This window comes from Mytilus galloprovincialis, chromosome 5 (genome assembly GCF_965363235.1).
Source record: "Mytilus galloprovincialis chromosome 5, xbMytGall1.hap1.1, whole genome shotgun sequence".
Classification (NCBI taxonomy): domain Eukaryota; kingdom Metazoa; phylum Mollusca; class Bivalvia; order Mytilida; family Mytilidae; genus Mytilus; species Mytilus galloprovincialis.
In genome coordinates, this window is record NC_134842.1 from 25,219,376 (window position 1) to 25,233,196 (window position 13,821).

A 13,821-nucleotide genomic window follows, 5' to 3' on the forward strand; every position below is an offset into this window, starting at 1 on the left:
CCTACCACTGACCTATTTTCTCCCGATAGGTAACGTGTTAAACAGAAAAGCGTTAATTTGCAAGGCAAACCGGTAAAGCGTTTACTGTTGTAAATCTATAAATGAAAACCAATTCTCAAGTTCCATGACTTTGATCGCTGTATTGTCATGACAGTTATCTGTTTTGTTTGCAAATTAAAATTACGGAAAAGTGAGGCGATGTACAAGGTTCCAAGTTCGAAGTTGTTGATAAAATTTTAAATGACGTCAGGGACCTTCTGATATATTTATGGTAAGTAAACCTTATAGCTGTTTTTGTACATTTTTCACGATTTCATTTAAGATCATTTAACACCCTCATTTTTAGAAGTCGGCTTGAACATGTACACATGTAAGATTATTGATTATACGTTTTTCTTGTTTTCTCAAGAGGTTTGTCCACTTCAATCAATTTCATGCTAGACGTTGTGGTGGCAAAATTTACTGCTGTTTTTAAATCAAATGCCCCCGCCCGCCCCCCCCCCCCCCCCCCCCAAAAAAAAAAAAAACAAAACAAAAAAACTTGCAAGACGTCATAAGCTATTTTGACTAATCCCTCTTTAAAGTATTTAAACAAAAAAATGAATGGGAAATATGATTATGTGTTACTGTGCATCCATAGTGATGTCTCCTTACATTAGTTACAGAGGTAGAATCTAAGGGGGTGCTATGCCAGTGCTTTGTGGGAAAACTTTAGTTGATTTATTGAGGGAAACAGTACTGAAGCGTCCATCTCTAAGGAAGTCATGCAGTGCCCTTTTTTTTTTAAGATACTTCAGATACTTAGTTGTTACAAAGCCCCTTAGAGTGGGGTGCTCATTTTCGCCATATCTTTCCATGTTTTCTTCAGTTTATGTTCAGGTCTTTTTGTTTTTGAAGTGAACTGATATTTCTATATGAAGATAACTTCAAATGCAAATTATTCTTAGCTTGAAAACGTGTTTGTTTTGAGAAATATCATCTGAAAAGTGTGATTAAAGGGTGTTTGAAATTTCCTGATTTTTTGTCAATGGGGGACACATATTCGCCGTTTTTACACATCTGTTTAAAACTAAATAACTGCAGCTTTAAACAATATTTATCAAATAAATATCATTATAGATGAATAGCAGACATTTGAAAGGTGTAAATAACTGAATGTAGGGCACTCAGTCAAAGAATTACTAAGAAATATAAGGAACCCTAATTAGTTTATATAAACTTTAAAATCAGTAATTGTGATAATGTAACGCTAAACGGGTCTTTGTTCTGTGTATTTTGGACAGTCATTATTTTGGATATATGACTATGTATCTGGGATCTAATCCTTCTTGCCCGTTTACATAAGGAAATAGCTATTTTCACCATATATATATACATATATGCTCACTACCGTCTTATATACTACTGACGAAGTCTGTTTAATGTTCACATGTTTAATCATATAAAAGTACATGTTTATATGATATATTTAAAAGGTTCACAGCCCAGGTTCACAGTTATAAATTCCAATACAAAACGTTACTTAGTTCCAACTCTATAAAACAACATGTTACTTCATTATAATCTATATCGCAACTTAATTGTTACTTCAAGCTACTACACCAATATAAGTGACCAATGCAAAAAGTTTCTTACAAAATCGTGCTATGAACCGCTGTCCTTAAATTAGATTAAACCTTGCTTTGATAAACGTCCAAATGTTATTGCATTTCTACTGTGCAACTCATGTACCGTATAAACTGTCACATTTAATAATCAAGATGAAAGATCATTCTACAGATTAAGTATATTGACCATCAAATCTTTGATGTAGTTGACCACGCCACATCTATGTTAAATTTGTGAAGTGTATAATATTCACTCGCATATATATGTATATAATATGTAGTTTCCATTTCTCGTTTCAGCATTTTTCAAACATTGGCTATACCTTTCATGTAACTATTTATGTGTTGCTTATGAATTTAATTGTAACACTTCTTAGTGACTGGATAGGTTAAACCAATGCCTTCCTAGAAAACTATGACACCAATGAACAACACCAGACTTTTTGCTGTTCCTGCTAATAATGTATGCATGGCTTCACTAGAAAAGGCATCAATTCTTTGGCTTTCCTGGTTGTAGGATTTGTTTTTAGAACTCCAGTGTATACACAATTGTTACCATAGTATATAGTTGGTTGACCGTTATGGAATAACCGTTTCACAGATGATATCGGATATGTTTCTTACGTCGTAACAACAATCCCCTTCCCTTTTTATGAATGTGACTTACCGAATAAAGCTAGTTACCAGGTTTGTAAAAACATGAGCAACCCGACGGTGCCACTGTTGGACATGTGGAGCAGTATCTGCTTACCCTTCTGGAGCACCTGAGATCATCCCCAGTTTTTGGTTAGGGTTCGTGTTGCTCAGACTTTCTTTGTTTTCTATGCTGGCTCTTGTGTACTTTAATTTGTATATTTCATGCCATGGTGTTGTCAGTTTATTTTCGATTTATGAGTTTGACTGTTCCTCTGGTATCTTTCGCCCCTCTTGAAATCTATAACTTAGAGAATGATGAAAAATTATAGTTTTGCAATTTAAAATATGAATTAAATATAAGGCTGGTTAGAATGTGAACCATTCAGCTTGCTAAATATCTAATAAGTGCCACCAAATATGCAGACATTTAAGACTGGAGGCAAACCATACACAATTACACAAGCTTACTGAACACCAGCTTGGTTTGACAATAATAGAATGTACTAGAACACACCCGTGATATCGCGGGTCCGTGACTGAATTAAAGTATATAACTATGCGCAAGCCTTATCTTAGTATTAGTACTGTGATCTGATAAAGTCATGCCGATTATAAGATACACAATTTTCTCTGCTTTCAAGTCTTTCTGTTTGAACCCGTCGAACTGGAACTTATCAATTATTGGTAATATTAAATATTTGGAAAACAAAAGGTCCTGGAATGGAGTATTTTTTAATCAACAGCATTGTCCTATATTAGTTATAAATAAAGTTGAATTCTTTGATTCGCTGTTTTACGTCATGCCCGCTAACAAATTGAAACTTATTTTTAGTCCAGATTTTTAGTATTCGTATTGTTATCTTAGAAAGTCTTACGGATTAAAATACTACAATAGGTAACAATTTGACAATTTAGTAGTGTCAACCCTGTGATTATATCCCGTTTATATAGCATATTAATCCTGAATACACCGTTTGGTGGTGCGCCTGTCAGATGCGGAACGTACAGATAAGGTAATAGGTAACAGGTGATTATACTATTGGTATCGGTATCGGACTCGACCCGGAACTTCCTAATTATTGGCGATATTAATTACGTGAAAAACAAAAGGGCCTGGAGTGGTGTAATTTTTAATCTACACCTTTGTACTATATTAGTTGTATATAAAGTTGAATTCTTTGATTCGTCGTTTTTACGTGATGACGGCTGACAAATTGGACCTCGTAATTTTAGTATTATAGATGTAAAACTGCAATTCAATAAAACATAGATTGATATACAAGCAATTAAAGCTTGTATGTATCCATGTAAGAAAAATAAATTTTCACCGTACACCAGTGTTGTATGCAAGAATACCGTGAACTGAAAATGTCAAATGTGCAAACTTTTATGTTCCAATGTGCATAGGATTATATGTTGGTATGCCGACAATCAAACCCATGAATTCCATTGTTTTACAAGAGTTTATTGAAAAGCGGGTTGGTATACAGGAATAAACCACTGAGTGTTGCAGTTAAGAATTAAGAGCTTTCTTCCAAATTCAAATGAAGTTGAAGGCTATACATAAGTAATTCCTTACATCCATGTAATTCGACCTTTGATGGAGATGCATTTCTTTCACAATCATACACATCTCCTTATTTTTTAAGGGAGGTATGCAAACATAAGTAAATAAGAAATGTTAATACTCAGTGAATGCTTAGCATTCAGGCATACAGACTTGCCAATACAAACATGAATCCAGAATAAAATTTTAGAATCCATGCAAGTATACAAGTACCTAGCAGAAAAAAGCCAAAATAAATAACAATTTCGGTCTACATATCCCAGGTTCGTATGCAGGCATACATACCTTAACTATGCCAAAATAATTATATTGAAGGTTCTAAATACACCAGATTTGTATGCAGGAATACAGACCTGACAAATACTTATATACGCAGAAAGTGAGAGTTTACTTAACATACACCAGGTCGGTATGCTAGCATACAGACCTGACAAATACTAGTATATGCATCGAGTGAGAGTTTAACATACATCAGGTCGGTATGCTAGGATACAGACCTGACAAATACTAGGATGTACATAGAGTGAGAGTTTAGCATTAACCAGGTCGGTATGCTAGCATACAGACCTGACAAATACTAGTATATGCAAAGAGTGAGAGTAGAGCATTAACCAGGTCGGTATGCTAGCATACAGACCTGACAAATACTAGTATATGCATAGAGTGAGAGTTTAGCATTAACCAGGTCGGTATGCTGGCATACAGACCTGACAAATTCTAGTATACACATAGAGTGAGGTTTTAGCATACACCAGGTTAGTATGCAGGCATACAGACCTGACAAATACAAGTAAGAGAAAAAAGACTTAATTTAGCATACATTTCATTGAAACATCTGAAATAAAGATGGGTAAATGCTATGGTATGTATATATTTAAAAAATGACATAAAAGTATAACAAAAATGCAGAATGAGTATCTTTTTAAGGTTTATTTACTTGCACTATTTCCTTGGTGTTAAAATAGTTCATTCTAGCATCCTATGAAAAAGATTTATGATAAAATAATGAAATTTTGGATTCGCATTTACGAAGAAAGATCACAAATCTTGCCAAAAGATGACAAACAAATATTATTAATGCTATACAGTGACTTTTTAACGCGAAATATATCAATCATCCCAAATGGTGTAGCCTTTTCACACAAAAATGAGTTAAGTGGCATATGAGAATTTCTAATTTTAGATGAGAACGTGTTATTAACTCTTTAGAGCCTTTAGGTTAATGTTAAAGACTCTTGGTTTCCTCTAAATGTCAATTTACTATATCTAGTATTGTTTTGTTGCTGATTCATTGAATTCTGCCAACATCAGGTTTTATTTTCAGAAATTTTCGCAACATCACACATTTTCTTAGGTTGCAACTGCAATATATATTTTTCACTCTTATTCTTTTTAAAGAAGATTATATTTTAGAATTGATTCATTAAGATGAAGTACATTTTGAAATATTATACAATTTTAGAAAAAGAGAAGGAGAACTTGAAAGCAAAGAAGAAGTTAGAGAAAAATTTGAATGTTACAGATGATTTTCAGAAGATGGTTGAAGAAAAACTACTGTAAGTTTCATCTTAAATGTTATTATTGCATCACTTTATAATCTGGAGAAAAAGTTTATGAGATATTGTGTGTCTTAAGGTGATACCCAACACCTTCACTAAAATTAATTTGGATCGTTTGATTTTAATAAAATTTTGACAAAGTATTTACTGTGACCCTTTTTCAAAAATATGAAAATTTAAAAAAAATTGAACTAACCATTTTATCAGAAAAATTACACAGATTATATAGCAGTTTGACAAACACCAGTTTTGATCATTGAGAAGCTTGATATTCCCTTAACAACACAACGTAATTAAAATGTTAAGCCTATTTTACAGAGTTATCTCCCTGTAGTGTTAGGTACCACCTTAAAAGAATTATTTATCATAATTTGCATACCTGTAGTAACTGTTAAGTACAATTTACAGAGACCTATCAAGTGTTAAAACACATTCATTATATCCATTGTTTAACTGTCAGTATGTCTATCCTCCTGTCTGTGCGTAATGTCCCATGCAATTTTCAGGTCATTTTTCTCAGAAAATAGAAAACATTTTCCTGAAATTTGTTCTACCGCATTAGGTCAGCATGTTCTGTAGTGTGATATGGTTTCACTTTACTACAAATCAAAGCTTCCTAAATTTTGAATGTATGGATCTTAATACAGACTATTTCAGGAAATTAAAAAGCATTCAAAGTAGTAACACTATTTATGTTGTTTGTGTAAGTATTAAAGACAGTTCCTTTACTTTTTGTGTGTGTGTTTTTTTGTTGTTGTTGTTTCTGCTTTGCATGCATTGACTATGTGTCATGAATAGATACCCTGTATCCTTTGTTTTTCTATTAGAATTCAGAATTTTACTTTTTTACTTTTTGCAACTTCTCTGGTATACATTTTTTTTTTATCGTAGTGAGTTCATTAAAGATGATCTGCAAGATGACATGCCATTCCCAGCCTTCAACTTGTCAGTTGGGGAGATAGCATGTATTATGGAAAAATGTGAGAATCTTGGTTTAATCGCTAAACAGATTGGTTCAGTAAGTATAAACATATTGGTGCTATAAGTTAATTTATTCAAAAAACAAATACAAATTTGAAAGATGATGCAATTTTAAATTCTGTCAAATATAATATTGTTGTTTTACATGTGCTTAGTTGCTAAAATATTTCAATGATATTAAGAATGGAAAAAATGAGTTTGTCACAAAGACCAGAACAAGACCAAAGAGCCAAAAACAGCCCAAGGCCTCCACATGTCTTCAACACATCGAGGAAAATTCCATACCATGTGTCAGTGCTTAGCTGACCCTAAACAAAAATTTGTAATAGTTTAGTGTAAATGGACGTCACACTAAACTCCAAAACATAAATGAACTAAAATTAAAAATGAATATGGCCTTCAACAATGAGCAAAACCCATACTGCATAGTACGCATTCATTCTATCAACTGCACCTTTTGTAATTCATTTCCAATCATTGAAAAATATTTATAAAATCATTCTGTTCAAGTGTCTACCAGAAATACTTTTTGAGAGAGAGAAAAACCATACAGTAGGACATGGGTGAATTAGAAAATATAGTAAATTCCCTGCTGCGTACCTAGGTATGGAAATGAAAATGGCTTTAATCATGTGATGTATATATTATAGGGTCAAAATTACAGACTTAAGATAACAAAGATAAAGAAAGAGGAAACAGCAAAGTGAATTAACTAGTCATGTGATTACACATGTTTGAATGTTAATGTCCAGTTACCATTATATTCAATGTGATTGTTGAATGACTGTTATGTGTAAAATAATATGAGTTACTTCAAAAAGGGAAAAACCCAATAGTGAATTTACCATGCAGTATTAATCAAACTGTAGTAGAAGTATAGTGTATAAATGAGATTAAAAAAAGGTGTCGCAGTATGTGATGGAGTGAAATGAAGAATGCAGAAACAGAATAATGATACAAACTTGATTCATCATTAAAGGCTGTTCCATAAAATATGATGTCCCCCCAAGGGATGGCACTTATTTTAATCACCACCACCCATAGAAATAAAAGTAGATTAGAACAAGACTCCCTTTGCATTTTGCTATTTCAAATACAACTACCCATATTAAATTTTTAAAAATTGCCTTCCCTGGGGGGACATAGTATTTTCTGCAACAGCCTTAAGAAGAATTGACTGTAAACATTATGAAAAAATATTGTAAAGCTACTCAATGTATACTTAAAAGCAATAGTTAAATGAAAAAATTACAGAAACAGAATAGAGAATGTTATTTCCTGTATGACATAGCGTACTGTAACTATTGGCAGACAGGACAGACGCTAATATATGTTCACCTGAGATTTAACGGTTGTTTAATGTTCTCTGACTGAAATACAGTCTTTTTTGTATTTTTGTTGTCATGGTTTTTATAATTGATAATTTCAACAAATTTTAGTCACAGTTTATGAAAGTTATGATTAACCGATAACTGAATTTTGTATTTTTAGAAATTCAAGGATGCAATGTACAGTTTTGTACTTGTGTTTTATAAACTAATTTCTAAAATGTTTAAGCAAGTATAAGCTTTCTTCTGTCAATTTTAGTTCTAAATTTGTAAGACATGGTTTTCATACTTTAGAATAAATTTAATTTCTAATGATTTGCATCATTTACCAATTTTTAAGTACAAAACATTCAATTTTCATCAACCCGTCCACTTTTATGTAAATATGTATATTGTATATAGAATCATTTTTGAAATGAAAAACTTATAAAAATGAAAGTAGTTTATAATTTCAAAGAAACTGTATTAAGTTGGATATTTTACTAGGCAAGTAAAATTTCTAATCCTATTTTTATTATTGTACATGTATGTTCATAGTATTTTTTCAAACAACATGAAAGTTAATTGGAATAAATGTCTTTTATGTTTTGATTTTACAATTTTAAAAAGGAAATGTAAGAAGTTTTGATAAATATGAAGTAAACTTCTTTTTTCTCAAAATAATTGAGCATGCTTGTGTATTGCTATGAGGCTTCTGTATTTTATACTAAAATATCAGACCTGTAGTTTAAGGATTGACAGTGAACACCATTTTAAGCATGATTGCACAAACAGTTCAGATCTGTCACTAGAGGAATGATCATGTTTGCCCAGAGAAGAGGAATCATTTTTTTGTGCAATGAACTCATTTTATAGTTTTCAAAGTAGAACCTGTGAACTTTTTCAATTAACATTTCCATTTTTAATGATTTTGCTTCATTTATTTCAAATCTATTAAAATAAAGTTCTCTTTTTGAAAATCTAAATGTATATCTTTCATCACTAATATAAAAAAAATATTACCTTTTTATGTACCGTACCAAATAATAGTGTCACTTATATTTTAAAATTAAAAACCACAAGTAATTTTGAGTCTTTAACCAATTGAAGAGAGACATATGTGACATGATACCCCCATTTACTGTGTTCCTAACATTACTTTTGTAATTCACATGTTATATAATGCACCAATGTATTACTTCTATAGCGTAGCCTCACTTTATAAACCACATGTTTAATTAAGCACCAATGTATGATACATATAGCAGAAATAGTGTTTAAAATTTTTGTAAATATACAAATACTGGAAGTTTTCTATACCATTTGAGGTATTTTCAAATATCCAATTTTGAGATGAACTTTAGAAACAATTTACCTTGATTCACTGGTACTTTGTGAATATTTAAAAAAAGTTCTGATATAGTATTTCTTTGATTAATAACATTTAAATTTATATCACAAGTTATATCAGTTTCTTATTTTTTTGTGTACAACCATTTTCTTTCAAACTTTACAGTAACTGTACTGAGAATGTTTATGACATTTTACTAGCTGTTATAGTGTATATTTTCAAGTCTCATGGGCAAAAGTAGCTGCTTATAAATCAGGGATGTTTTTATTTTTTTTGTGTTTTTGAATTTTTTTTCATAACCTTTTATAGTTTTTTCTATAAATGATAAAACCAGATTCCAATGTTTGTTTTTAATTTGCCTGATTGTGATATCTCCTAAGTAAATTGATATTTATGCCCCATTTATAATGCCCCATATATCGGCATTATGTTTTCTTGTCTGTGCTTCCGTTTCGTTCAACCGTTTGTCCGTTTGTCCATTTTTTCTTTCCTCTGTGCCACTTCAAGTTAAAGTTTTTGGTCGAGGTAGTTTTTGATAAAAATGAAGTCTAATCAACTTAAAACTTGGTACACATGTTCCCTATGTTATGATCTTTCAATTTTTATTGCCAAATTAGAGATTTTACTCCATTTTCACAGTCCACTGAACATAGAAAATAATAGTGCGGATGGGGCATCCATGTACTATGGACACATTCTTGTTTGTTTACAATTTGATGGGTATTTTTGATTCCTGAGACAACAAGAATTGTTTATAATGTAAATGATTGTCACAGCAGGGGCATAAACTAGCTAATTAAAAGCTTTATATTTTAGAAGGATCTTTCATACTTTGTATCTTTGTCTTATGTAACCATGTTTCCATCTGTCATATGGCCATCCTCTTTAATCAATAGGTCAACTGTATTTGGTGTATGGAATCATTGTAGGGTGTATATGTTTGTCTCACAGGTATCATCTGTCCTTGAACTCATTTTTATGGTTCATTGGTTAATGTTAAGTTTTAATGAGTAAGTTTGCTTCTTTGATACTATATATGCAATAGGTCAACTATATTAAAAGCATGTAATGATTGTAAGGAGTACATAAATGTCTGGCAGGATTCATTTGGCTTTGGCCTTATTTTCATGGTTCATTTATCAATGTTAAGTTTTCCTGGTTTAATTTGTTTCTTCTGTGTGCAAAAGGTCAACCATATTTAAAGCATATTGGTGTAATGGAATGATGGTAAGATGAACATGTATTTCCAGTTTAATTTACCTGACCTCGACCTCATTTTCTTGGATCATGTTAAGTTTAATTTATGTAATAGCTGTAGTATAGCTTTATATTGAGGACTATCAATATGATACCAATGGTTATGAAAGAAGGTGAGACATTTCAGTGTATGTTCTAGTGTTCTTATTTCATATTAATTTCAAATTTTATTTTCATTTTTATGCCCCACCTACGATAGTAAAGGAGCATTATGTTTTCTGGTCTGTTCGTCCCTTTGTCTGTCCATCTGTTCGTTGTACCGTACGTCCGTTCGTCCGTCTCGCTTCAGGTTAAAGTTTATGGTCAAGGTATTTTTTGATGAAGTTGAAGTCCAATCAACTTGAAACTTAGTACACATGTTCCTTATGATATGATCCTTCTAATTTTAATGCCAAATAAGAGTTTTGATCCCAATTTCACGGTCCACTGAACATAGAAAATGATAGTGTGAGTGGGGCATCCATGTACTGGGGACACATTCTTGTTTGGTATAAGATTAAAGCAAGTTATAGATTTTGCATGTAGGTAGGAGAAATCTCAGATGAATTTATCCTTGAAGCCCTCAGTAGTGATGCTTTTGGTTCCGGTAATTTGTTCTAATCTTTTATTGTTTGCCATATATACATGACTTTACCTGTCTTTGTATGAGAATTTGTTAAAATGTCAACATCTATAAGTCATTGACTTTTATTTTTTTAAATCTAGTGATGTTGTAAAACAAATAAAGTTAAAATATCTTCCTCAGTAACAATTTACAAAAAAATGTACTACAGTGCAACAACATTTGATATTTGAATTCTTAATAGATTCTGACAATAATATTGTAGATGAACTTGTTTAAATGTTTTTAACTGCACTTGTTCTATTTGAGCAGTCAAAGTGTTGACTATATTTCTATGTCGTATACAGACTGACCTGATATCACTTTTCGTCATGAATATTCAATAGTAGAGCTGAAAGTATACTAGTATTTAAATATTCATGACGACCTCTTCAAGACTCATCATTGTAAAGTTGATATGTCAAGTCAATGCACTATTATTGACAATATATATATATATGTTCTACTGGTATTGCATATGTCTTATTGATGTTACAGGTTTATTCTCCCTCTGACAATCAACTTACTTGACACCCAAGAGGTCAGTTGAAGTCATATGAAGTAACATGTGATTGTTCATCAATATTTGCCATATGGATCTGGAAGTTGAAGGATTTTTATAAAGTAAAACCACAAAAATACTGAACTTCTAGGAAAATTCAAACGGATAGTCCCTATTCAAATGGCAAATCAAAAGTTCAAACTCATTACTTCAAGCAAATGGATGACAACTGTCGTATCCCTGGCTTGATACATGCATTTTCTTGTCTTACAGCTAGCCAAAAACAAAACCCTTAATTGCATCACAGTTGCATCAAATTCCACTAAGTTGAAAACGGTGTGTGATCAAAACAAACAGACAGAACAAGTAAACATGTCTAAAATAGGGGTACAGCACTTATCAGTATGTTAAAATCGAAATCCCTTTAAAAACAAGTAAATAAATTTTAGATAACAAAGAAGCACACAGACAAAGCACACAAGCAAAAATAAAAGACACGAATATAAAATTTTACAATAGCACAAGGTATTAGTCTATGATGAGGTCCGTTTAAGGAGAATCACTAGTGGTAGGTGTGCAGATGCATAAGCATTGACACATCTCAATTCTAGAGAAATTATTTGGCTTCTCTCACTTAGTCATGGTCCTTCGACTTCGTTGCATAAAAGGTTGTCATTATACCCATGTTATTTTTTTTTCTATGCCGGTAAATTTTCCCTTGGGAATATGGTCCACAGTAAATAATCCTTACAGGTCTACAGTGTGTGTAATTTGTATGCTAATAGATATTATTGCTCAGTTCCAGATTTACAACATAGTACACTGATATAAGAGGGGGTCATCCTTGAAAAATCATTAGCATCAGGTAACTGAATTGATGGTTACCAGTTCCACCTTTATTTAATTTCCATGTTCACTTACTTCCATAAGTTTATTTCTATGTTTATGATTATATTATCCACAAGAGTCCATATAAATTCTCAGATTAAACAAAATAATAGAAGTTAGATATTTACCTATACATCAGTTCAGAAAATAATAACCCTTCAACATTATACTGTGGCACATCAATGTTTATAAAGAATTGTTTGACAATCATAACTCACATAGGAACCAGCTTTAATCTTTTTTGTGCTGTCTTATTCCTGAATTCATAACAAACTAATTTTATACAGGAGCCTCACAGGACGAAGTAAAAGAAGCTATCATTGTTCGTTAATTTCACACTTTGCTTAAATACAGGTAGGCGATTTCCTTTTACTAAATAATTAAGTTTCGTGATTATGTAAAACGCATCTATCCAATCAAATTCTACATAGAGAAACCACTCTGAAATCTGCTTCACATCTTGACCTATATTCTTAAATTTGATATGTAGGTAGGTTGCAAACAAAACTTTATGACAAAAGGGATAATTTGAGCGTCCCAATTATGATTATTTATATGTAGCAACATTCCAACAACGCGCCTGCATATGTTGTTGACGATAGTAAGTCAGTAATAGTCTTTTGAAAACACCGTTAATTTTGACCTGAAGGACATTAAGGTAACTTCTAATGAACAAAGACCGCGAACAGGTCTTAACTGACCGCAAGCCAAGTGTCCGAACAGTATGTAATTTCCACAGTGGATAGTCTGAAAATTGAACGAAAGACCGAAAATTACATAATAATTTATTTTTGATCTGTTTAGAACATTTCTGGTCAAAGTTACCATTGCTGCAGACCGAAATGCATCCAATAGTGATATGGGTCATTTTCAAAAAATGTCGAATTTTGAAATTGAAAAAATTATTAAAAGTTACTTTTTCAAACAACCCTCTACATAAGCAAATCAAAACAAACAGTACTTTAAGAACAACATATTAAAAGATGCAATCTTAATGATGTCATACAAAAATATGTTGAAACATTTTTTGATCGGTGGTACATTATTTTGTCTATCCTGTTACCATTTTCAAAAGAAATTTTGGGTTATTAAGAAAAGGTTTAGATAAAATGTTAAGCTTGTTTTACGTAGACAATTAGATGGTTTTCAAGAGAATAAACTTCTATATATATTCATTCTGTAATATAATAGATTATTTGCCAATTTAACAGGTTGTACTGAAAAATGCCTCTAAAAATTGGTTTTCAAAGGTTGTAAAAATTACCACCAGTAATGCAAGTCTAAGATAGCAATTTATATTGTTCGGCATTTTTTCACCCTTTCAAATAAACCCAACATCAAGTAAATCCCTCATAAGTTAGTTTACTTTTCTCTATATTTCATTGGTAACAGGAATGTACGTTTCTGATATATTACTATATAAAAGTCTATCCTGTTACCTTTTTGTCTATCCTGTTACCGATATCAGTATTAATTGCACCTGCGAATGCTTAATTGGGAAGATTAATACGTTATAACCTTAAGATGACTTCAAACAACGAAATATTTCATTCGTTTTGCACCTA

At 31.8% G+C, this 13,821-nt stretch overlaps 1 protein-coding gene and 1 long non-coding RNA gene across 3 annotated transcripts in view; both read left to right on the top strand.

Annotated features, from left to right (window-relative positions):
- The window catches only part of LOC143075471 (inactive peptidyl-prolyl cis-trans isomerase FKBP6-like), a 53,207-nt gene extending 43,864 nt beyond the window's left edge, over positions 1–9,343 (top strand). For both annotated transcript variants that reach the window (XM_076250886.1, XM_076250887.1), the window contains exons 12-14: positions 5,273–5,366; positions 6,261–6,387; positions 7,001–9,343. In XM_076250886.1, the coding sequence (XP_076107001.1) occupies positions 5,273–5,366; positions 6,261–6,387; positions 7,001–7,057 (278 nt within the window). In that variant the 3' untranslated portion in view covers positions 7,058–9,343. The remainder of the gene's footprint in view (positions 1–5,272; positions 5,367–6,260; positions 6,388–7,000) is intronic.
- LOC143075473 (uncharacterized) overlaps positions 1–13,821 on the top strand; it is a 425,173-nt gene that overhangs the window by 57,766 nt on the left and 353,586 nt on the right. The window lies entirely within an intron of this gene.